General features: G+C 40.7%; 1 protein-coding gene across 4 annotated transcripts in view; it reads left to right on the plus strand.

Annotated features, from left to right (window-relative positions):
- The first annotated feature begins 758 nt into the window (after nt 1-758).
- Nucleotides 759-26,464, plus strand: part of ZNF608 (zinc finger protein 608) — a 118,333-nt gene continuing 92,627 nt past the window's right edge. Inside the window, exons 1-2 of one of the 4 annotated variants that reach the window (XM_033181402.1) lie at nt 759-1,051; nt 4,419-5,497. In XM_033181402.1, coding sequence (XP_033037293.1) covers nt 4,601-5,497 — 897 coding nt within the window. In that variant the 5' untranslated portion in view covers nt 759-1,051; nt 4,419-4,600. Of the gene's footprint in view, nt 1,052-2,764; nt 3,398-4,418; nt 5,498-26,464 lie in introns of those variants that run through there. The other 3 variants (XM_033181403.1, XM_033181401.1, XM_033181405.1) reach the window with 3 other exon arrangements.

Genomic DNA, 26,464 nt, shown 5'->3' on the forward strand with positions numbered 1-26,464 from the left:
GTCGCCTGCATTCACACTTCAGTGCTTGTAGACCAGAGCCCTGGAAACAAAAGGGTTACTTGTTTCCCCACCATCGCCTTTACCCGCAGATCGATTTTTCTTATTTAATCAGCGAGTAAAAAGAGAGACACAGGGAAGAAAAAAAAAAAAATTGCAGAAGGGGCAAAGTGGTGGGGGGAGGGTTGAAAGCCAGAAGCTGCAATACAGAAAATCAGTCTTGGGAGTTGGACTGCGGAGTCCTTGGAACAAGGAAGGGAAGCCAGCAAAACGCTCGCAGTCATTTCCACACAGCCAGCCTCCCTTTTCTCCTCACTACGCGCTAGTGGCTCATTTGGCTTCTCTCTGCCACCGAGCGATCACATACATTATTTCCCCCAAGATAACACAATCAAACTTGTATTTACCGACATCCTCTCCTCACAGCCTGTTTGAGATTTGTTTTAATAAATAAGTGTTTTATGTGAATGATGTAGTAATTGAAACGGGCGCACCATTTTTTTTCCCTTCTTACTGCGGGAGGTTCCTCAACCCCAATCTGGTTGGAAAATAAAACGCTTTGTCTCCACAACCACCCCCCACGGCACCCCCACCCGCTCTCAGTGTGTGTTTTATACGTGTGTATATCTCAACCCCCTACAGTAGCCAAGAGAAAGCAGCTAGCCAATGAGAGAGCCCAGTTTCATAAAAGCTGCTCTCTGATTGGCCCGATGCGAAAGGGCACTGGGAACAAAGAAAAGTCCCTTTCAGGTATAGAGGCTGAGAGCTTCTTTTGCTCCACTCTCCCTGTGTGTGTGTTGTGTTTCAGTCCTGATTTCAGTGTTGCAGAACAAGCTTGTTGTGTGTGTGCACCAGGGGGATTTTTGTTTTGCTTTTCTTAAATTTTAATTTTTGCTTTTATAAAACATACACAGGACGGTCTGTGACATTTGATGGTCCATCTTCTTTACTAATAAATTTGTTGAAGAGATTATAATTTCCAAAATAAAGCGGCTGCAACCAAACACATTCAATGCAGTTAGAAGGAAAAGGTCAACTCGATCCAATACAGACCGTAAGTACGGTTGCGTGGTGTGTCTATAGCACTTAGCGGGGACTTCATGCAGGGGAATGTGCGAGTTTTATGCATAGAAATGAGGAACTAGTTACAGGGTTTGGCTTTTGCATTTAGAACAACAACCCAAGAAGGGTGAATTTTATTCAGTGGAGGGTGAAGCATTTGTAACGTCACACAAATTAAGCTTGACTGGGCACTCGGGGTAACTTAGAGTAAATTAGCTTTTGGGCTCTAACCCAAAGGAGAATAAAAGTGACACAGTTACATATCCTGCTCTGCAGTGTCAATTCTCTAGCTCACCTTACTTCCTCCCTCTTCTGTCCTAGCTGGGCAGACCCCTCTCCCAAACCGATCCAGGAAAATGGGGGCAAGGGCAGAACAAGCCGATTTCTCTCTCCTGTCAGCTCCCAGTGCCCGATAATTTAATATTAAACAAGGGAGTAGCCACTCATTACGTGTAATGGTTATAATTACCATTCGCCATCTCCTTGAAAAAGCAAGCAACAAAAATACCATTAAGAGAAAAAATAAAAGCCCAACCCAACCCAAACAAACCCACAAATAGTAACAATGGTGTGTTTATTACAGGACCAGGCTGGTGAGCAAGCAAAAGGTTTTTCTTTGTTTAATACACGAAATGGGGGTCCCTAAAATCCAAGTAGCTCGGAGGTACCCTTCTCCCTCCCCCAGGCGTCCCTGTCCCTGGCCCCTTGGGAAAGCTGATAAATTGGAGATAAGTTGAAAGGTTTATAAAGTGTTTCTTTAAAACATCTGCTTTGCTCTTGTGCTCATTACATTTCACTCCTTCCGAACTTCGGAGATCCTAGATCTCCGAGAAATGTTTCACATTCATAACTTGTAGCTTCGCCCACTGCGGGGGGGCGGGGGGAGGAGGTTGGGGGAGTGTGTGCAGGGGGAGGGGAGAGACCTACAGCTTTTTTTTTTAAAGACCAGATCAGTATTTTCTTGATACGCTTGTCACCATTTTTGTTCTCACGACAACCAATTGAGCCCTTGATCCTCACGTGATGTGAAAGGCTTGCACTGTAACAAAATCGCTCCTTTTAGATGGTTGGTTGTTACTAACTCGCCCATCCCCCTCTCCCAGCCCCGACATTTCCAGCAAAGCGACTCTCCACTTCCAATCCATCAACAATTCATTACTGCTTTTAGCTTCCAAACGCCAGCTAATTAAAAATACTAAGCCAAGCTCCGGGGCCATCTGACTAAACACAGGAGGGGGTGGGTGAAGGGAGGAGGAGGAGAGAAAAAATAAATAAAAGGGAGACACACCGTTTGCTGCGAGTATCAGAGGGAAAAACTCCCTCAAAAGGTCGCCTTAAAAAAAAAAAAAAAAACCAAAAACCTTTTTTTGACTCTAATTATCGAATTACCACATGACTGATTGACCTGAGCGACAGAGGATTCCACTCCTCTCGGGAACTGTACTAGGAACTCAGTTCCTTTTTCTTAAAACAACGTAAGACAGGAAAACATCACATCCTTTAGGTTTCGAAGATTGAGCCCATTTTAAACGCCGTTATTTTCCCCACCCCACCGCCCCCCGCCCCCAGCGAATGCTGTTATAACTGGTTTATCAGCTCACTGAATCATCTGCTCCCTCCTCTCCACACCTTTCTTTTTCTCCTCTTGCCCAGTTTCTCATCCCACCCTTTCTTCCTCCTCCTCCTCCTCCTCCTCCTCCTCCTCCTCCTCCTCCCCCCCTCCTCCCCCCCTCCTTTTCTCTTAAGTTAGTTCAAGAAATCAAATCTGTCAGGACGGGTGGAAAAATGCCACTTCCAGACTAACAGGCGGAATCCAGCCCAGATTTTCAGTCCTTTCTTCTTATTCTTTCTTCCCTTTCACTAATTTATCCCGATGTTAGCACATTCTGTCTCGTTACTAGCGGACGCCTGTAGGTTTGCTACATGGGATCATTACTGATCACGGTGACTCTGAAGTCTGGAACTGAAGGCGGAATGAGAAGTTGGGAAAACTTTTTTCTCTAAACTCTCTGTTTTTTAAAAAACTATTATTCTCGATGCTTGTTAAGAGGAAAAAAAAACCTTTGGTGCTTCTGTTGTGAATGTGAAACATTATTTTCCAGCTGTACAGTGACACATTTTTTTAAGGAGAAAAGGACTGATTCGTTTGCCAAAAGGGGGGTGGGGAGGTGGAATAATGTTATCGAGTGATTATTCTGGCTGAGATGTGTTATTTGGTTTCTTCCTTCTTGATCATTTGGTGTTTAAGTAAAATGAGGCACAGGCTTGTTTGCCGAGTGGCGTGGGAAAGGCATTTTGATTTGCTGGCCTAATTAAAAAAATGATAAAGGATTAAAAGGTAAGCAATGTCTGTGTGTGTGTATGTGTGTGTGTATGTATATTTATTTATTTTTTTCTTGACAATCAACTGTTAAAAAGGGGCTGATCCCTTTAAAAACCGTTTTAACTGCTCTTTGTCAAACACACACTCATTTGCGGTCATTGAGGCCACCTTGGCGCAGATCACTTAAAGTGTATGTCTTAATCAGTTTTCCGTACAGTCAGTAGCACCATATTTAACAGAGTGAGCAATTCTGTGACCTAGGAATACGGTAGAATTGTTTAAATGTATTTTTTTTCTCAAAAGGCAGATCTTTAACTTTTTATATAACACTGTCTTTTCTAGAGAGAAATGCTCTTAAAAGACGTATTTTTAAAAAAAAAAATCGTATAAGCTGTTGGGGAAAAGAGGATAGGAGGGAGGTATGTGTGTGTATTGGGGGCAGTTATTGGTTGTTTTTTCTGTTCCTTACTAGGAACAAAAACCAGATCGCCCAGACAATTTGTAAAAAGAAGTACTGAAACCTAAAATTAGAAATAAGGAAATTTTAGCAACATTCTATTCTGAAAACTAGCCTCAGAACTTCCAGGGTCTGGTCTTCTAAATTGCAAGATCTAGGACATGTTTAGGGATGTTTAAAGCTGTGTTCTTCCTTCTTGTCTGAGTGTTCCGGCTGTGTTTCTGGGGTTGATATATCACATGTGCCAGGCAGAAATCCTAAAGTTTAAAAGAGAACACAAAAATCTTTCTGGACTTGAATCAGATCCTTAAGATAATTTAATGCTTTTAAAAAGGTGATTATCCTTGTGTTGTTGATAAAGGGATTTTCTTTTTAGCTACGGTAAGATGCTTACTGTCATAGGTTTATTTTTTGGGTTTGGTTATTTTCCTTTAAACCTGATATTGGACTGTGGAGACAATACATGAGCCACCTTACTCTCCATCCTTCCCTGTCCCCTTTACTGATTCCCCAATACTAATCGTTTTTTATTCTGGTAACACCCAGACAAGAAATATTCGACTTTTCCCCCCTTCACAGGAAAAGGTGGACCTGGACTGAGGGTGTAAAATCCCTGGACACATTCGTGAGGCAGGAAAAAGAAGAGGAAGATTAGAAGATTTTTTTTTCTTTGAGAGAAAGCCCAGCGGAGATAAACGAATGTCCCCTCATCTCCAAAGGAAAGTTCATCGGATTTTTATTCTAGAGAGCTCATCTTCAGGATGTCAGTGAACATTTCTACTGCAGGAAAAGGTGTGGATCCAAATACAGTTGATACTTATGACAGTGGCGATGATTGGGAAATCGGGGTTGGAAATTTAATAATTGATTTGGACGCTGATTTGGAGAAGGACAGACAGAAATTTGAGATGAATAATTCCACCAACAACACTAGTAGCAGCAACTCCAAGGATTGTGGAGGTCCGGCCTCCAGTGGGGCTGGTGCTACCGCAGCCTTAGCTGATGGCCTAAAATTTGCTTCTGTTCAGGCCTCTGCTCCCCAGGGGAATTCACACAAAGAGACCAGCAAATCAAAAGTGAAAAGGAGTAAAACTTCTAAGGATGCTAATAAATCTCTGCCTTCTGCTGCCTTGTATGGGATTCCCGAGATCAGCAGCACTGGCAAGAGGCAGGAAGTCCAAGGGCGCCCTGGAGAGGCAACTGGCATGAATTCAGCGCTGGGTCAAAGTGTGAGCAGCGGCAACCCAAACAGCAATAGTACCAGCACCAGCACCTCTGCCGCCACCGCGGGGGCAGGCTCCTGTGGGAAAAGCAAAGAGGAGAAGCCAGGTAAAAGCCAGAGCAGCCGAGGCGCCAAGCGGGATAAGGATGCGGGGAAATCCAGGAAGGACAAGCACGACCTGCTTCAGGGCCACCAGAATGGCAGTGGCAGCCAGGCCCCTTCCGGGGGGCACCTCTATGGCTTTGGGGCCAAGAGCAATGGAGGTGGCGCGAGCCCCTTCCACTGCGGGGGCACTGGGAGTGGCAGCGTCGCCGCTGCAGGGGAAGTTAGCAAAAGTGCCCCGGATTCAGGGCTCATGGGAAACTCTATGTTGGTAAAGAAGGAAGAGGAGGAGGAGGAGAGCCACAGGCGAATCAAGAAACTGAAAACTGAGAAGGTAGGATAAAGTCGCCTTCCTAGATGTCCTACTCTTCTCTGTGTGCATTTGTGTGGGTGTGTGGGGGTGTGCCTCTGTGTGCCTTACACTTCTTTATGCTTTGTGGTTCTTTGTGAGATTACTATGATATGCATCCTTTATATTAAAATTCGATATGGGGGAGCCTACTTGGGTGCAGTGTTTGGCTCTTGCTTCTGCTGTCCTTGCTGCTGCTGCTGCTAGTGATGCTAGTGTTTGGGTTCCCAGGTGGGAGGGCCTGAGTGTTCTAAATACCTTTTGCCCTGTAGATCGGTTCCTCACCTAGTCAGCAGGTTGCTGACTTTTCATAGAAAACCTGCTCATGCACCCTCTTGACTCTTGTCCTGGTTTCTTCCTTAAGGGGAACAGGTTACTATTTTATTTTATTCAGCCTAGTATTGCTGGTAATGTGTCCTTAGGTGCAAGGTTCAAGTTCCCTCCCTGGAGAGGAATGTCGAGGATTCTAATTTACATTCTACCCTCATCCCCCCCCCCCTTTTTTTTTTCTTACTGTCTACAAAGTAGTACTGTGAAAGGATATCCTTGAATGAGTTCTTGTTATTGGTCCTGAATTAAACCCCAAGCTTGATGTGTTGGGTCGTTGGTTTCATAACTGCAGAAAAACTCCGTGTTTGTGGTGTTTGTTAGCACTCTACTCTTGTTCCCTTACCCAGTTCCAGTTCTTAGCTAGAGATTTAAGAGTGTTATCACTTGGATACCTAGCTTGACTGGGGAGCTGCACAGCAGCTAAGAAGAATAAAGCAGACTTGCTGGACTGATACTCGTGAAATGTGAAAACGTAGCCAAAGGGGATGCAGACGGTTGAGTGAATTGGAATATAGAATTACGTGCTGCATTTGAACGGTGTGGATGGTTGATTTAGACCATTTGGACCCTTCCTCCCATCTTTGTACAAGTCTATAGTTAGACACTGCCTTGGAAGAACTGCCCGCCCTGACACCCACCCCATGTTTTGCTGCTTAGTCATCGACCACATTGACTAATGTTTGGGAACAGAAGGTGTTCTGTACACTAGGCAAGTTTGGAAGGAGTTAGGGGTGTGTGTGTCATATTTCTATGAAATTAGTCTTCATATTAATTCTACAGGTTGTGCCTTGCAGAAGCAAGATTTCTGTCATGTGGGTAGTGGCATGGTTGTTTGGGAACATGCTTATTAAATAATTTTGATTTTTTTTTTTTTTTTTTTTGCTATAGTTGGCGATTGGGATTGTAGGTGGTGATAATATATCTTTGGAGAATTATTTCTGTGTGAAATGGTTCACTGCTCCTTAAACTTTTATATTCTTGTTTTTGTGTTCAGGATTTAAGTTGGAGTATAGGAGTAAAGTTTTGATTTTTAAAAGTTGATAGAGGCACATTAAGGTGTAGATAATGCCAAATTTGCAAAAAGCCTCCGAACACTTATAAATTCATACCCTCTTGGTAAGCTACATTGATGAATATAAATGAGTTTTTTAAAATTCCAGGTTTTGATTCTTATGTTTAAATGTGTAGTTTCACATTATTTCTGCTAAAAGACGTTCTGAAATCTTCTTATTACTTAGTACAGTAGGGCATTTACTTTTGTTGCCAATAGTCTTCAAATTGCAGTTTTAATCTGCTTTAACTATCTAGATGAATTGCCCTAATCCAGTGCTCACAATGGCTGTGGTTAAGGAGTCAGAGCCATTTGATTGGATTCACTGGCTGCTTGGAATGTGGGAGGTACTGCCCTTTTGCATTCCCCTTAGCCTTTTAATCTTCCAGCCAAATGTTCACATTCAACAATTTTGTTTAGCTGGCAATCGGAACATTTCAGTATCTCAAAGGCTGCTGTCATGGCAACTGAGATTAGAGCGTGGTGGCGTTTCTCCAGTTTTTGTGTTCTTTTCACTTTCCAGTCACAGAGGAAACTGGGTGAAGAATGGAAGAATTAAATTATTCATATACATGCAACTCACCTTCAGTTACACCAGTATAAATGTGATACATATGAATTACATAAATGAAGAGCAAGCAAGTCATGATGGATCTGTGGTGGGGGCGGAAGAAAGCACATTGCAATTTAGATTCAGTTCTGGTCCTGTACCAGAGGAAGCCGTGCCACCAGTCTTAGCCACTGGAGTTGGCACAGGGGCCCCTCAGAGGTTTGGATCCAAGGGCTTGGATCCTGGAGTGTTGGCCATTCTCTGTCAAGTTGGGCGTTGGCTCAGGATCTCAAACATTATTCCTTAAGGCTTTCCTCCCCACCCCCACCTCATCCTGAGAACGACTTCTCTTAAGAATGCTTTCATCCTTGGCACACAGAAATGGCACTCCCTTGTATGAATGCCACACAGGAAAGTAACTCTAATTCCACTAACTAGTGGTTGCATCAAATTAGGCATCCATTTAGAAAACGCTTCCTACTGATGTGAGAATACCTATTCAGGAAGTAAAGATTTAGTAGGACAAGAAGCTTCACCTGAAAAAATATTTCAACACTGAGGTTTTTTTGACATTTTATATAACGTTTTAATTTCCTTCAGCCTTGCTTGATTATCTGGGTTTGTGAAGAGTAAGTGCCTGGAGAGTGAAGATTATTAATTTTCAGCAATCAGATGTGGCTTGTGAGGGGCCACGTGTGAAAACCAAAGGGGAGTGTATGTGTGTGTGCATATATATATATTCTTTTTCTGGTTGGAAGGTTCACAGGAGATTCATAAGACTTGCTGTCACCGGTTAATTTTTACAGCATGCTTAAATGTCTATTTTTGGTCTGTTTATTCTGTTTCTTCACTACACAAAGTCATGTAAAACATGATAAATTGGACCTTATGAAACCTAATTAAATCAATGAGTGTTCTACTCCTTTATGTGGAAACCACAAGTATGTTGTAAAAGTCGCCACTCCCTTAATACGTGAACAAAATCAAAACATGCCATAATTCTAAGATGTTTGAGCTATATTTCTGTAGCCCATTTTGTGGTTAAGCCACCAGTGACATGTCTGAATAAGTAGATTTGACGGGTTGACTTTGGTTGTTAAAACCTGCCTCTCCACCTTCCCCTCCTTTCTTGTGAAGCAAAATAGCCTTGTATTGAAGCTCTTCTTTATGTATCCTCCTAGCCATCTCACAGTTTTGACTTCTCAGATAGGGAGGCATTCAGCTGGGCTTTATAAATAAACAGTTTATATATAAAGTTGATGGATTTATTTGATTTCTAGAAAATTCAAAAATATATACAAAAACTCAAAAATCCTAAAAATGGCTGATACTTAAACAGAAGTGAAAGGCACAGGAGGTCTTATAGTTGTGTCTCAATACCTATTCAGGGAAGAGAATTATTTCTGTAATATCATATTGCTTTCATTAAGATGGCCCTGGTCATAAAGGTGGTGTCTACAAATGGACCTGTCCATAAAGGATATCATTCATTTTATTTTATTCTTTTGTAGAGGCCTTTTTATACTTCACTAGGGAATTCTGGCACATTTTCTAAGTGAGTGTGAGCAGTTTAAGAACATATTTTGATTAATGAGTTTTGTGGATGTTATGCTTTTTTTTTTTCAAATATAGTGTCTCATATGAATTCTGCCTAGAGTTTAGTGTATCTACTGTGAAATAAAAGGGGCAGAAAGGTCACTTGCTTTAATTAAAGAACAGAGTCCATTGTTGTTGGACAGCTAACTGTTTTGAAAGCTACATAAGGGATTTTAGCTGTTAAAAACGTTGGTAACTAAGGGTGGCTTCCAATCAGCATTGATCTAGCTCCTTACTTTTCTATAGCTCTCCTCACAGGGTGACAGGGCTTTTTGAGGTAGGGAGGGGCTGCCTTTCCCCAAGAACGCTTGGAACTTAGGTATTTTTGTGATCAGCTCCATCACTGAATTCTGACTTTGGTGTGTGAAATCCTTTTGCTTTGCTGGAGAGAGAAGGAATATGCATAACTGATCAAGATTGTCCTATAGGAGATAAATAATGTTTTGCAACTTTTAATAAGTTTGCAAATGGTCTGTAAAAAACGGTGGGGGGAGGGATTGATAGTCCAAATGTCATGAGGTTAAGAATGCTCTTCAAGTGAAATTGCTTGGCTGCAAGATGGTTTTAATTAGACTGTTATAAAGACTTATTTTTCCTAAGCAGCATTTTATAGTTAGTAAATGAAATGTATGCCGAAAGTGCTAAGCAGAAATCTCCCTAACCACAGAGGTGTTCAATAACCAGATTCAAACAACATGGAAAGTACCATCTGTTCTTGGTTTTCAGCATGAAAAAGAGGGATTGAATGGCTGAGATTTGCTCCAATTTTGACAGTGTCTGTGTGCGCGCGTGTATTTTTTTTAATTTAAAAAAGTTCACCTGGTACTTCATAGAAACTTGAAATTGCAGTAATATGAGCAACACTGTGAAAACACATGTTCCTACATTTATTTTAACCAGTTCCACTTTTATTTAAAAGATTTCCAGAAGCCCAGCCATTGAACACTTTATAATGGTTATACAGTTCCTGCAGGCAATCACAATGAGCGGTCAGCTTTCCCAAAGATCTGACTATTTAGTCGGTACCTGAATTATTCTGTCAATTTTCCCCCTGGAGGCAAGGAGGGGAAAAGGCTCTCACGCCAACTCTGGTCAGCGTTTATCAGTTAATCTAATTGTGTGTGATATTGCTGTGGACTGGTGTTTAGGATACATAGACCTTGCTCTTGTTCAGAGCTGTAATCTAGGATTGTTGATAATGAGGAAAATATCCTTTTAAGGAAGGATAACTTTTGAGTCCTTGACTTTTAGACACTAAAAATCTTGGTTCTGGGTTTAGTTAGAGCCCTGGGTAAAACATTATCCGGCCTTTGTTTGAGGTCTTTTATTGAAGCTAATGACTGGGCTTGTGCCTCCCTGAGATAAATGACATTATCTCTGAGTGGCCTGACAGGAAACAGACATGTTAATGGTGAAGCTGCGGGGAGGATCTGCTTGGGTTCTGACAAAAGAGTCGAGAAAGGGACCCCTGGTTGTGGTCATTAACACATAATGCATTCTTGCTCTTCCTAAGAGGCCCTTGATAATTGGAAAGCTATTTTAGCCACAAGCACTTAAATCATAAATCTACTACTCCTAGTTCTTTGCATTCTTAAAAGTAGCAAAGTAATGTGTTTTTTGTTAACAAGTGTGTGATCTTGTTTTTTAACGTGGTGGCAGTTCTAGGCTGCCTGGGTAATGACGTGTGGGAGAGCTGCACATTGAATTGTTTTTATCAGCTGAGATCCTTCTTTGTCTTTCAGCATTGCTCATCCATCCCTCTACTTTAATAAAGTGAAAAAGTGGGTACAGAGCTGAAAACAAGTCATTTTTATGCTTGAAGATGTCTTGTGGGAGGGGCATAAAATCTGTTTCATAAGATTTTGTGCAATGATTTGAATGTGATGAAATCTGACTTTTGGAGTGTATGTTTTCAAACGTCACGAGTATAATTGAGTTTCAGTGCAGTTTAAACTCTCTCTTCTTGAACGAAGATAATTGCCATGTTGAACACACTCTAGAGGTGTAGAAGAGGTGGTAGGATCATGTTATTCTATTCTCTAATGTTAAGCACTGGAAGTTTTTCATAGTAACTTCTGCACCGCAACATAGTTTTGATTGCCAGCACTCTGAACTTGCCAGCAATCTGAACATCAAGGGTTTTGCTTGAATACAAAATAGTTTATTCCTAAATTACTTGTATTACATTCCTGTGTCATATGGAAGTCAGAACTAAGGAAATACTGGGCTCTCCTTGTTAGCCACATCTTAGGGAAAATAACCCTTCTTCACTAGGATTCTTGTTGATAACTGATCATAATACTCTCCTCTCTTAATGTAGTCATTGAAGATTAAAGGGTTGGAGAACAGGCGAGCTCCTTGCCTCAGTGATGACTTAGGTTGTCATTAAGAGTAAGTAATATGTGTATGATATTGGTGCCCTGTAACTGGTATTTCATTGGTGTGTGTATATAAATGTTGTAACTGCATATATAGATGTTGGATTGGGAGTATTTAGTTAGTATGAGCTTTATTCTCTAAAAAATGTTCACTGTTGGTTTTACGTTCAACTCTGCTGCAGAGTATATGGACCTCTCCCTCTGTGTCTAATTCTTTCTCCCAATTGCAGTTTCACTAGTGACTACTTGCTCCCTGTCTTAAGATCTTTTTAATTTAAGCTCAAGGTTTTGGCAATGGGAACAAAGCCTTTGCAACTGAATGAAAGGTTGTTAAACTATTCATAGTTGATTGACCAGCAGTTGGGCTGTTTGTAATGTTATTTTGAGAGCTCAAAGGATATGCAAGAGGGTGAGACTTGGCACTTTGCTCCTAAAGCTGAATTTTGCATATTTGCTAAATTTTGCTTAGAAATAAATACCTTTGGGAATGTAGTAGAAAAGATGATGGGTTTTGCCTTAAGAACTGAAATGATCACAAAGCAAATACTTATATTTTGCTAGGTCAGTAGGCCTTGAACCACAGGGATCCCATCTGGTATTCAGAAGGCTTTCCCCCCCAGTGAAACTAAATGAAAACGTAAAGGTATAATATATACCTTTTTATATAATATATATAATTGTAATAGAGAACACAAAGGAAAGGGTGTTTCGGTTAGAACAAATAGGTTTGAAATGATGAACAAATACTTCTGTGGGTTTTTCAAAGCCACTTTCTCTTCTTTCTCATCTCCACCCCCTGACCTAGTTTGATTATTATTCACTGTGACTATTCCAGCCCAATCACTGAGCTTTCTGCCTCCAGGGAATCCTCATTGTCAGCTAGCACCTTAAGAAAAATGTGTCTACAGGGACATTTAGGCATATTCCAATAATGCCACATGAATGTAGCTTTTACAGTTTAAAAAGCAAGTAAAAATACATTGATTATATTTTGTGTTGTACATAATGATTTCAGAAAGCAGATATTTAGGTTGTGGAATTGGCTTATTATGTTAACCAGAGAGCAGATGGCATGGTGCCACAGACGAATAATTTTCCTTAAAGGGACTTTTAAGGTTTTGATGTGTTTTCTTTTCCTCTTATTTCCCTGATGGCTTCTTTTTATTGAAGGGTAACTTAAGGAGACCTGGTAGCAATTTTACTGCCTTCCCCTGACAGTTTGAAATAATAGCTTGGTCTTTGGTTGCACTGATCTTCTACCAGTCAACTCGATTCTGGTTTTTGTCATGTGGCAGAGAATTTTTAAAAAAGTGTTTGTAGTATGTTTTAAGAAGTGGACTCTTTTATATGCCTCAATTAGCAACAGACGACAAAGTTCCAATTGGTCACACTTTCATAAACTCCTGGAAGTCACTGTTTGTCCTTTTGATTAAAGAAAACTCCTGGTTTAGTTTCTTAAGAAAGCACATCTGGCCCTCTGGCCGCTTTCGGTACACCTTTTTGTCCTTCGCATTAGTCACTGAAGGTTCAAAGGTTGTGTCTAAGTTGTTCCTAGTTAGGCTAGAAAATTTTCTCCACGCTGGAGGAAATGTACTTTTTTAAAAAAAATTTTTTTAAACTACACTCATCATGTGTTTGAATTCAGCTGGCATAAAAGTACCTTTTGTTTTTGTGCCTAGATTTTACAGTTTTATCCATTCTTCACCTCAAACATCACCAGGATGAGTTGGAAAGCATCTTCTAACTTTTTTTTCCAAAGTGTGCATAGCCAGACCAGATTACTTCTGGATTTCCTGTCACTTCCTTGACTGATTTTATGGATGGCTCATGTTAAAAACAACAAAAATGTTTGAACTGGAAGGGTTGAAGCCTTGGGTTTTCATTCTTCATGGAGAACTGTTTATTTGTGTGTGGTTCACCACAGTACATGGATAATACTATCAAATCTGTGCTTTATTATAGGCTTATGACTAGCACAGCAGCACTTTAGTTATGTGTTCCCGTGCTTTAGTTATTTGCCAGTTCTTTTGTGATGGAAATGAAATTAGAGCTGAATCTTTGCAGCGAAGGGGAAAATAGGCACAACAAATAGAAACTATTCCTTGAGCCAGTTAAGAAGTAAGCAGTGGTGATTAAACATCTTTTTTTTCAAAATAATTGAAACACAGAGGAAGCTACTTCCATTTAGCTTCTGTGAAGATGCGTGGAAGATGAGCTCAACACTTTGAGAAGTGGAGGCTGCAACTAGATTTTATCCCCTTATATCGTTTGACATCTTCAGTAATTGAAAAGCGATTCGTATTCCCAAATCTTGAAACTTCTCTGAAGGTGTAATTTGAGTGAAGTAATATTGTTTGTTTCTGCTCCCAAAAGGGAGCAACATGATGTTAAAACAGAGCAATTGAGCCTCTCCGCATCCAACTCCATTTGGTCAATTGTCTCCATTTACATTCCTTGCCCAAATCTTTCAACAGCCTTTCCCATGATGCCGCAGCAGATGCCAGACACTGAAGTAGAAAGCGAGCAGCTGTTTCCAAACATTACTCCATTGCTGTATTATCCTCCACAATCTGCTTTCTTTTGCTCTTCCCTTCCCCCATTCTTAAAATAAAGAAGCCTTCTCTCCCTTTGACTTTTGCATCCTCCAGTTTATCAGTGTGCAGGTTTTCTATCTTATCATTCGCACTTCAGCAGGTCCGTTTATTGTTTTCGCTATGGGAGCAGATGGAGGGCCCTGGGCTCTTGGGGGCGTGGCCGCTGGCACCTCGGGCCCGGGGCTGCGCGCTCCCGACGGGGCGGCGGGGGCGTGCAGCCGGGGACGCGCCCTTCTTCCCGCCGGGGACCCGTTTATGGCCCTGAGCGCTGTAAATCTGTCAGCTCTTCACGACGCCTTCACCTCTTTCTTCATTTGCTCCAGCTTCTAGTTTGACAACGTTCCCCTGAGGCAGAATTCTAATCTGCTTCCAATTAGTTGCAAAATGTGACTGAAATTTCCACATTATGACTGCTGTTTTACTTGCACGCACACATCTAGAAACAAATTAATGCTCTTGAATATTTATTTTTTGAGCCCTTGGATTTACTTTAAGAGGAAGAGTTTCCAACTGTTTGGAATGACTTCCAGGGTTTGCATTTTTTCCCGAAAGCCGAATATACTGGGTACATTAAAACAAAACAAAGCAACTATGTTGCCCCCCATCACTTACTAGGCCTTTTCCATCTTTTCGAGATTTCCCAAAATGTATTGCATATGTTTAAGTAATGCAAATAAATTTTGTAGTATTTCTAAAATAAACAAAACAAGGATGTTTGGCTAAGGAAGGGTCCCTATGCAGTGTTTTAATAAAAGAGAAATATACACACACATTTCCTTCTAAATATAGCTTAAGTATACTTTGGCCAAAACACAAAGACTTTTGTTCCACACTTTTAAATTCTTTCATTCAATATTCAAAAGCTGTAAACCCAAATAAACGAATTGGGTGATTAATTGGCTTGGCACAAATCTAACGGCAGCATTCAAGAAGTTACTGTGGGCATTAATGTGTACCCAAGTTTTTGTGTAGGTCTCTGGAGCACACCCTCCCTCAGCGAGGGGCTGGGGCGGTTGTGCTGAGATCAGTATAGTAGGTGGGTTCCTGTGACTTTGGTCTTCCCAATCCCTCCTTATGCCAATGTTAGGAGAATGGACCTAGCTCTGGGGTGGTTCTGTTTAGAGGGTGATCATCACCCATCACCCCAACTCCATTTCCTCTCTTTCAGTGATTTTTTTTTTTTTTTTTTAACAAAGATGTTGTTCCCCCTGGTTATATGTAAATATTAGAGTTGTTTAAATCTTGGTTGCTGAGAATGTCAAGACAACCATTTTATTACTTGCCTTAAAGACTGCTTTCTCAAGTACTGGAGAATTTTAGTACCAAGGCAGTGGATCTCTGGATTAGTGTTTGTGAAAAGGTGCTACTCCTAATGTAAACAGCAAAATTTACTGGTGCATTTTATAGTAGAATTTAGTCCTCAAGCATCTTGGCAGATTGATATCAACAGTAATAATGGGCTTTAAAGAGGTGTGAAGGATTTTATTGATGGTAAAGTGGTTATGTTGATCGCATCACTGTGTATTAGTTTCTGAGTAACAACTGCGCATGTAAATGGTTGCATGAGTTTTTTTAAACATCTTTATCATATACAGTCATAAAAGCCTATATTGATTGATTTCTAATGCTCTCTTATGTGCCACTTTCAATCTCTAATCAGGAGGTGGAGAATTTATTTCATTTTGTTTCCACAAAATCTATTCAAAATTATTTCTTAGATATATAGAGTATACATTATTTAAATGATTTTCTAAAAGCTTGTTTTTAGATATGCCAGAATTCCACAAAAGAAGTTGGAGTGCTCTTTGCATTGCATCCTTTCTTCTTACTCAATGACTAGTAGTAGAAAAAAACAGCCAGATTGAAATCCTTGAAAATTTAAAATGTTGGGCCTTCAGAGTGCAGAGACCTCCTGGGTTAAAAAAAGAAAAAAGTAGTGGCCCTGTAGTGAAATGCTCACCATAGCAATGATTGTGGTAGCCCCTCAAGTCCTGGGGTTCACTAATTACCCTTTAATGAGGTCAGTCTGCCCCGGCTTTTTCCCTACCTTGGGAGGAAAAGCACACAAGACAGTTGGAGTTCAAGTGGATCTTGCTGTATTTGCAACTTAGCATAACTGCTTTGAAAGCCCCCAGGGTGCTTAATTGGGGCCTGGGCATTTTTGTTTGGGGGGAGACTATACACAGCTCCTCATTGTGCTTGTAGAAGCCACTGTGCATCTTGGAAGCATTACATGCTTTTGTTGATGGTGCATAGTTTTATAAACTCCAAATGAGCTTATTGCTTTTTAACCATTGGGAGAGCTAAATAATGGAAGAACCTAGAAGACTTTGGGTTGGGCAGCCGCCAAAGGGGGGGCGGGGGGGGGGGGGGAGAGAAAGAGAGAGAGAATGAATGGTTTAATTGTAGAGCAAACCATTTGTTTGCAGATTAAGATTTACTCCGTCGCCAAATCCTATGGATGAGGTGAAAGAATGAGGCCGTAAGGTACAGAAATTGAATGCCCAATGTTATGTTTTGTGATCATGCTCAGCTGTTTTTACCCTTTTTTTCACAAAGAAGGCAAAAGAAGGATGAATTGTTTAATGGAGAGAGCTGCCTGGCCAAGTGCATTTTTTAAGCTGTACAGAGGCAGGGAAGAAGCGGGAGGTGGGGGGAGGCAGGTTATTTCTGTGCTCCCTGGTCAGGAAGCAAAAATCTTAAGGTTCTTTTAGCTGACAGAGGGGCTAGAAAACTTGGTGAATCTTCCTGTTTGCTCACTTAGGGAGGAATGGTGGTAGTGGAGGTAGAGAGTAAAAAGTAGAAGAAAGGTGTGTGGGAAAGAGGGTAGTTGTGGTAGAGCTTTTGTTGCAAGGGCCCTAGACAATGCATTCTCTTGAATAATTGGGACTGTTTAAGAAATTCCCCATGATTTCATTAGTTAGCCCTGTTTCTGAATAGAAAGGGACCCTCCAGCAACAGCAGTGAAGTGGTACAGCAGTTTTGGAGGGGGAAAAGCAGTTGCCTGGCAGCCTGAATGTCATTCTTTTTTTTTTTTTTTCTTTTAACAAACAAAAAAACCCTTTTCCTAAGGACTGGATGACCAGAAATCATGGCATTTGTCCATGTTGTAGTTGCAGTTTGTCCTTCTAATCTTCTTGTGAATAAATAGGTTTCTGGAAAGATCTAGCGTTGTTTTCTAGAAGTATCATTCTGAACACTCCCCAACTCACTGTTTTTATTTTTACTTTAATCTTGAGAGTGAAACCCTTTATCTTAATCTGCTCTTTTGTATATAAATTGTCTCTTTTTGATAACTCAGGATGCATGCCATGAAAAAGCCCATTTCTTCTGTAACATTAAAATCATTTGTTTATTGATGCATATTTGATACATTGAACTTTTAAATATCTTACTTGGCTTAAAGTGATCTTGTTTTGTTTTTCTCCTAGCTTTAAGTTCTGGTATTATTTATTATTTTGGTATCCTTTTGAAATGGCATGATTTTTGAGTCCAAATAATGACTGATAGCTTCATTATATAGATCTGTTTCTTCTGAGGGGCGGTGAACAAGAGAAGAATTGTAGGAATTGGGGAGCAAAGAGAGTGTAAAAAATTAGGTCTAAGTAGTTTCAGTCTTGTCAAACTGCTACTCACTTTTTAATGTGCGATTGCTCATTCCTGATTCTTTCCTGTTAATATTTTCCATATTAGTGAGGAAAGAGACTGGATTTTACTTCTGTTAATGTCTAAAACTCCAAACTCTTTTTTTTTTTTTTTTGAGACAGAGTCTTGCTCTGTCACCCAGACTGGAGTGCAGTGGCACTATCTCGCCTCACTGCAACCTTTGCCTCCCAGGTTCAAGCGATTCTCCTGCCTCAACCTCCCCAGTAGCTGGGATTACAGACACCCACCACCACGCCCGGCTAATTTTTGTATTTTTATTTAAGATGGGGTTTCACCGTGTTGCCCATGGCTGGTCTCGAACTCCTGGCCTCAGGTAGTCTGCCCGCCTCAGCCTCCCAAAGTGCCGAGATTACAGGCGTGAGCCACCACACCTAGCCTAAAACTCCAAACTTTTAAGTATCATGTAACTTGGCCGGGCCTGTAACTCCAGCTACTCAGGAAGCTGAAACAGGAGAATTGCTTGAACCCGGGAGGTGGAGGTTGCAGTGAGCTGACACTGCGCCACTGCACTCCAGCCTGGGCGACAGAGCGAGACTCCATCTCTAAAAAACCCCAAAAACAAAAAACTTAACACTGCCGTAGTCACTAAGCAGACCAAATTTGTGTAAACACATTTTTTAAAAAGTTATTAAAAAAAAAATCATGTCTTACCAGCGGGAAAACCTGCAGATGCTCACCTACCTGTGATTTCTTTGGTTGTTTGAATGTTAACATGTGCTCAGTCCAGGTTTACTTAGCAAACCAAAACAAAAGTGCAAAGATAAACATGGCTTCTCTTAATATTTGTGACAGCCTAAGGCTTTGCAATCTTGAAATTGCTCTACGGTTTTAATCCTTCCTGGAAAGAAAGCTTTTTATCAAATTGTCAGTGCCTCCACTATATGATGCTTCTGAGGATTTAAAAAACACCGCCCCGTAATACGCAATTTATTTCAGTAACTTTAATATGTGCTTACATGTAGCATAAAGAATGGAGAGTAAGTGCTGAGCTTTCATCCCCTCAAAATTTAATATTAACGAGAGTTCTTGTCTCTTGCTTCTCCTCTCTAACCTGTTCTGTATACTACAGATGTGGATCCTTTTTGTTGCCCATATACAATGTGAAAGGAAAAATGCCAACCTAAGACACTCTGAAAATGATTTCTATAAACCTGTTGACACCAAAGTCTAATACTAATACTCTCTATCTTAGCTCATATTAAAGGCTTAAAGTCTCCTTTGAAACACTAGCATTTGCGTCCGTAAGCCTGCTGTAAATTCCTGTACATTATTTCCTTGTAAAAACCAGTCTTTCCCATTTACCTGGAGTCAGTACATCTGCGAGAGTTACTTCCAGCAGATAATCCTGTCTAGTTTTAGATTGATAGAAATTCTGTAATATCTATAGTTTTATACTGGTGATTGGATGACAACACGAAATCACTTGCCCTGGTTGGATTTCAGTTCTGTAAGTATATTGGATCTTAAACATGTGAAATTTTCCTTTTTTGATACTTACAGTAAACTCTGAAGAGGGTCAAAGGCTTTTACACTTGAAAAATCTAGAAAATGCTCTATGTATTCAAATCACATTTTTGCCAGTGTTTAACACGTAAACACAGATCTCTTCAAATCACTTGTGCATTTGTTTAGCAGCTTGCCAGCACACACCAGGAGCAGGGGGAAGTTAAATGGTGGTGAAAAATTAGGCACTGTTTTATCTTTTGTCTGTAAAATAAATTCTGAAAGCTTTTTGAATAATTTCACTTTGGATTTGCTGTGACTTCGGGATCTAAGGAATAATACTAATTGTACAAATCTGTGCAGTGAGGTGGAGCTGCTTCCATGTTATTTGAGCCTGAATGTGCGTGCATAATTGGAGAGATTATTGGAGAGAGAGTGTTTTGCTGTGGTAGATGTGGTTTAAATCCTAGCACTGAGCATAGCATTTACTTTCTCAGCTTACCCACAAAATCTGTGACTAATTTAGTGAATGTGAAGATTTTTGTCCAGATGGTTAGGTTTAATTGTAAAAATTGGAAAGATTTCAAAGTACCCTTTGGGGGAGTGCGGGAAACAAGTAAACAACAAAAAAGAAATAAAAGTAACCACAGATCACTAAATATAGCATATATGTATATTTTATATTTATAAACACACATAGACATATATACTTAAACATATACACATATAGAAGTACGGTATTTACAGTCAAGGAACAGCTTAAAGAATTTGTTGTAACAGCCTGAACCAATACAACCTACAAGAGGAGTAATTTTTAATGTTTAAGGATTTACTATGTTCTGTTCTTAAGTGTTTCCTAAATGTGAGTGTTTAGCCTCTCTTGGGCTCGGAATAGGTTTCCCCTCCAGTGTGTTAAGATACCACTTTCCTGCCACTGGCTATCCTTGGTTTAGGGGCATTGTTAGGTATCTCACCAAACATTAGGGCGAATGTCCCTCTCACTCAGGACTTCCATTGGCTTGTCTTCTTCTCTGGGATGTTCTCAGAGGGCTAGGCCAGCCTGTTCTTCCCAAACTGCAGCTGTGAGGCTCAAAGAGGGAGTAAGCTTGTGAAAGGGACAGCGAGATGGTGATTAGTGTGCTGTGTCAGGATGAGCCTTCTTTTAAAACAGCATCCATTTCTTCTTCACACTTCTTGCATTTGATGGCCATTCCAGAATGAGTACAGTAATCAGAACTGATGCTTTTGAAGCGACTCAGGACCTCCTCCTTCTGGTTGCTTGCTGTGCAGATGAGAGCTCAAAGGACAGAAATTGGTCTCCCTCCCCTTTTGTAGAGTTAGAATACTGCTGACCTAAATCTTGGGCCCATAAATGAGCTTTGAAGTTGGTGGGCTAATAGGGTTCTATAGTGAATTTTATTTGTGTTACCTGGAATTATAAGAAGAGAAAGAAGAGTGATGGGTCATGGGGTTTAGGAAATAGCAGGACAGAAGGTGAGCTATGGGGCTGTTGATAAAGTCGGCATTGTTTGAGTGGGTGGGGTTTATGGTACTATAGTCTACAATGCAAGCAACATGGATATATTTCTTGCACTAGAGTGGAAATATGCCCAAGTATTTATAAATCAACATAATTGAATAATATTCAGGAAGTAGAGATAAATGAGCTAAATGTATATGTATTATATATCAATTGCTGTCATATTTGATTATTGAGTCTTCAGCATTTAAACATGGCTAAGGAACGAGTTTGAGGTTGTCTTGCATGGTAAGGAAGATAAGCAGAAGGCCAGCCATGTTGGGATAGTGATTTTCAGATTATGAAACATCTGTGTAAGATAGGTCAAGAGAAGGCGCTTCCTGTGGAGGAGTGAGTACTGTACATGTCTGTGAGGCTGTTATTATTGCCAGTAGCATGGGAGAGCTAGATAAACAAAAGGTCAGCCACTGCAAAGCAGAGGTGATCTTTGCTTTGATCCCCTTGGCTAAGTTCCTTCTGAAAATATCTTTCTGATATGTTCCTATCCACCTAAAGCCTATTTTTTTCTCCATTTATTAAGAGCTTTGCCCTCCACTACCAACCTACTGAATGACCCTTAAGGTGATTTTAAGATAGCACCTTTATCCCATCGTGAGTCGACTTTTTAAGACCAAGGTATGGAATTCAAAGGTAGGGACTGGTCTGATAGGAGGAGAGGCATAAGAGCTTTCCTGGTGTCTTAAATCACACCTTTGAGCAGTCATCTCTTCTGCCTATTTGTAAAGCTGTATTTGGAGAGAACCTCCTTTACAGATGTTTCTTAAGATACTTGAGGCCGGGTGCAGTGGCTCAATCCCAGCACTTTGGGAGGCCCAGGCAGGCAGATCACCTGAGGTTGGGAGTTCGAGACCAGCCTGACCAACATGGAGAAACTGTCTCTGCTAACAATACAAAATTAGTTGGGCATGGTGGCACATGCCTGTCTGTAATCCTCACTACTCGGGAGGCTGAGGCAAGAGAATTGTTTTAATCCAGGAGATGGAGATTGTGGTGAGCTGAGATGGTGCCATTGCACTCTAGCCTGTGCAACAAGAGCAAACCTCTGTCTAAAAAAAAAAAAAAAAAAAGATACTTGGAGCCGGCAACAAGATATAACTGGTGAGGTTGAAGCTGTATCTGATGTGTGTCTGGTTTTTTTTTTTTTTTTTTGTCTGATTTTTTTAAGGGACTTTTATAACTAAGAAGTGAAGTTTAAAAAGGACCTAATAAGAAAACGAGATCCTGAGGATTGATACCATCTTGAGAGTAGTGTAAATGTTATATAGTTATTTTTTCCATATTTGTTAATGTATTTTTACATATACATTCATTTCTAGAATTTCTGCATATTTCTAACATACCCAATGAAATTGATTGGAGAAATAGAAATCATAGAAGTAGTGTGCATAAACTGACAAAGATACTGTAAGGGCAGCTATACAAGGTCAAGGCCACTGGAATCCCAAGGACACAAGTCGGAAAGACAATGGATGTGATAAACTCAATATAGCTTGTATGAGCAGTGATACTTCTTGTTTCCTCTGAAGCCTTGACTTGGGGAGAGGAGAGGGTTTTAGGGTTGACAGAGCACAGGGTGGTGAAATTTTCTATTGAAAATCCTGGCACATTTAGAACACAGTGGAGAAGAAATTTACTGGAGGAGATTTGCCTACTTGTAGCAAAACTCTGTTGCTTGTCACTGTAAGACCTTTGGTGCTAGGAACTATAGGTAAAGGGATGAAGTTGAAGTGTGGGATCTCACTGTGATTTTGAAGCTCTATTACAAGGTAGAGACCTGTGTTAAGTATAAGCTTGAGATGGGAGAGAAAGAGCGGATTCAGCAACTGATGCTGAATTGAGAGAGGATCTAAAGCCTGGAATCCCAAATGATTCGATGTTTGCACTTTTTTTTCTAGAGGTGCTTCCTAGTCTGTTTCTTGACTGACTGTACATGCTGTTAAATCCACTCAGGTGACACACATGCAATGTGCTGGGCGCACAGACCATGTCCAGATTGGACTGGGAGTTGGGCAGAGGCCAGGTCATGCAGGGCCTTGTAGGCCATGGTCAGGAATTTGGATTTTAGCTTGAATGTGATGAGAAACCATTTCAGAATTTTGAGCATGGGAGTGACTTTTTTTGTTTTTTAAAAGCAAATCTTACTGTTGACTGTTGTGTGGAGAATTGAATGTAGAGAGGCAAGAAGAGGACAAGGGAAATCAGTTACAGGACTTTTTCAGTGGTCCTGTTGAGAGAAGATAGGCTTCTTTGGTGTAGGCATGGAAATCGTGGCAAGAAGTGGTCACATCGTCTTGAGACAATGAGGATATGGATATATGTGGAGTTGTGAAAGAATGAGAATTAAGGAAAATATCTGCATTTTGGAGGTGGATGGAATCAAGAGTTGTGACTCATATTTGATGTATCCTGTGGCTGCCAAGTGATTATGGTCCGTCCACAGGAAGGCCAGGGTTGTAGACACCTATGGGCAAATAGGTGGGCTTTAAAGTTATTGGGCTGGAAGAGGTCACCTCTAGAGTTAGTATCGATAGAAAAGGCTACGGCCCAGAGGTGGGCTGTGGAGCAGTAGGAGCCAGCGCCGTGTGCATTGAAGGGGAAGAAAACCCAGCCAGTCTGGTGTTTCTGGAAAGCAATTGAAGAAATTCTAGCAAGGAAGGTGTGATCAGCTGTGTCAACTGCTGCCAAGAAGTCAGGTTAAAATGAGACTCAGAATTGATTCTTGGTGACATTAGCACAAATGGCTTCTGGGGTAAAGGGTAGTGATGGGGAAATAAAAAGTCTGATTAGAGTGCTTGGATTTTTTGTGGGAGGTGAGAAAAAGCAGGACACTATTAATATAGCACCCTTTTCTGTAAGAGGCAAAGAGATCAGGGAATATCTCACTTTTTTAAAAGTGGAGAACTGTCACAGCCTGTTTGTATGCTGATGGGAATGATGAGAAAGGGATGGAGAAGAGCTGTCCATACTAGAGAGAGAGGAGACAGTGTCCTGGAATAGGGTGCATCCATGGGTCTCTGGAGCTAGCACAGTCCACCATTATAACAGGAGAAAGTCAGAGAATATGTACAGATTTAGGGGTGGTACAGTACTAGAGCATTTTCATTTTATCACTGTGCAGAGTATTGTTGCTGTGTTAAGGGATTAAAAAAATACACAAGTCATAGACAGCAGTTAAATATTCATTTCCTTGCCTCCTCCCACAGTTTACAAGCTTTGGCCACTTTGTGTTCTGAAAGCAAAAATAATTAGAATGGGGGAGGTGTAAAAGCAGGTCTCAATCTGTGCTTTCATTTGTTCATTCATTCATTCCTTTATTCATTCCTTACTTTGTTTACCCAGCAAAAATACCTAGTAAAAATATTGCCTCAGCAAACATTTTTTTGAATGTCTATTATATGCCTAGCACAGTCTGGGTCCTGGAGGTACAGTAGTGAAGAAACCAAGACTCTGCTTTCATGAAGCTTATATTCAAATTTATTCCAGACAAACAAGTATATTTTGGTTGGCGTTACGTGCTCTAAGGGAGAATCAAGCAGGAGAATGTGGTAGAGAGAGACGGTGGAAAATAAGAATTTTATTTGTTTATGTTTGAGTAGGGACCTGAGTACAGTTAGGAGCCATTTGGCCCCCTTGTGGAGGGAACTTTTTAGACTCAGGGCTTGTGTACCATAATCCCCCAGGGGTGGGGGAGAAGGAGAGTGTATTTGGTGTGTTTGAGGAGACACCAGAGTGACTGAAGCTGGGTAAGGGAGAGAGGAGAGTTCCAGAAGATGAAATCTAAGATGGAGCTTGAGGCCAGGCTCCAGAGAGCCTTCCAGAACCAAGTAAGACTTAGAAAGGTGGGAGGGACTGGGGGGCTTTGAGCAGAGGAGGGACAGGCTGTGACTTCAGTTCTAAAAGTATCTCAGTGTGTGGGAACTGATCCTAAGCTTAACCTCTGGCTTTTGATTTCATTCTCATTTCTCAGTGGTTAGGAGAGGTGATGTTACCTCGTGTGAATTATATCAACTGATTTAACATGCAAGATCGTAAATATTGAGTCCTTTTTCAGAAAGTGGACAAAATGGTAACTTTCTCTGAAGACATTAATTGAAAGAGTATTACTTTCCCCAGAGAATGTTTTCCAGGTGTCTCTGATTGTGTACACACACACACACATGCATACACATGTGCTATTGAATTAATATAGTTGATGTTTACTAAAGTTACAAATAACAAAAAATTGGAAATGACGAGGTAATAATATAAATAGAAATGTCAGTCTTTTTTTTTTTTTCTTGCACTCCTTGCATACTCCCTGGGTTTGAATATGTTTCCTACTTAGGAGACTGGCCTAGAGCCCCGAGAAATTAGTTGTATTTATTACTTTTTGACTATTTTTTTTTTAATTAAAAAAGCAGGTCAGAAATTGGTAAAAGTTCAAACTATACTAAAATGTTATATAATGAAAAGTAGGTTTTACTTCCCCCTTATGCCCTCCAGCCTGTTCCCTAGAGCCAATTATTTTGAACAGTTTTGTATGTGCTCGAAATAGTCCCCATATGTTCAAGAATATATATTTATATTTTTGTCCCCTTATACAAATCACAGCATTTTAAAGAAACTGATCTGCACCTTTAAAATGCTCCTTTGAACATCTTTGCACATGTGTGTTTCAAAATTTAATTGCCCCCCAACTTGATCACATCCATTTGCATTCCCAGCAACTGTGGAACATGAATTGCCTGTAATTTCTACAATTTAACACTGTGAGTTATAATTTTCTGGCTTTAATCTGTGCTAATCTGATAGTAATCTATTATTTTAATTTGCATTTTTCATGTGTACAAGCCATTGTATTTATTTTCCTAAATATTGATAACTTATAACCTTTGATTAATTTTCTAGTGAGCCGTTGGCCATGTCTTACTGACTTTTAAGTTTTTCAGTGTATCATTATTAAATATACAATTTTTTCGTGTGTTTTGCAAATTTTTTTACGTGCTTTGCAAATATTTTTTCCCATCTCTTCATTTGTCATTTGATTCTGTTTATGCTGTTCCTCCCTACCCCGTGCAAATATCTTAACTTGTATAGTCAGATTGATTGATTGAGTCAGCGTCTCACTCCATCACCCATCACTGGAGTTCAGTGGCACGATCTCTGGTCATTGCAACCTCTGCCTCCTGAGTTCAAGTGATTCTCCTGCCTCAGCCTCTAGAGTGGCTGGATTTACAGGTGCCCACCCCCACGACCGGCTGATTTTTGTACTGTTAGTAGAGATGAGGTTTCACAATGTTGGCCGGGCAGGTCCCGAACTCCTGGCCTCAGGTGATCCGCTCACCTCGGCCTCCCAAAGTGCTGGGATTACAGGTGTGAACCACTGTGCCCAGCCAAAAATTTTTATTTCTTAACCTTGGAATAGCAAATGTCTCCCTAAACCAGTACAAAACCCCTTAGCCATAAAAGGCAATGAATTATAATGAATTATAAATCAGGGCCCGGTGGCTCATGCCTGTAATCCCAATTCTTTGGGAGGCCGAGGCAGGTGAATCACCTGAGGCCAGCAGTGTGAAACCAGCCTGGCCAACATGGGGAAACCTTGTAGCTGGGAGTGGTGTCGCGTGCCTATAATCCTACCTATTTGAGAGGCTGAGAAACGAGAATCGCTTGAACTGGGGAGGCGGAGGCTGCAGTGAGCCAAGATCGTGCCACTGCACTCCAGCCTGGGCAACACAGAAAGACCTTGTCTCTTAAGTCTCCTACTGCTTTTATGGTAGTTGAACTATTTTTATGGTCTTTAACTGCAATTTATGATACACACC

The sequence above is a fragment of the Trachypithecus francoisi genome, unplaced genomic scaffold (assembly GCF_009764315.1).
Source record: "Trachypithecus francoisi isolate TF-2019V2 unplaced genomic scaffold, Tfra_2.0 Lachesis_group2, whole genome shotgun sequence".
Lineage (NCBI taxonomy): Eukaryota > Metazoa > Chordata > Mammalia > Primates > Cercopithecidae > Trachypithecus > Trachypithecus francoisi.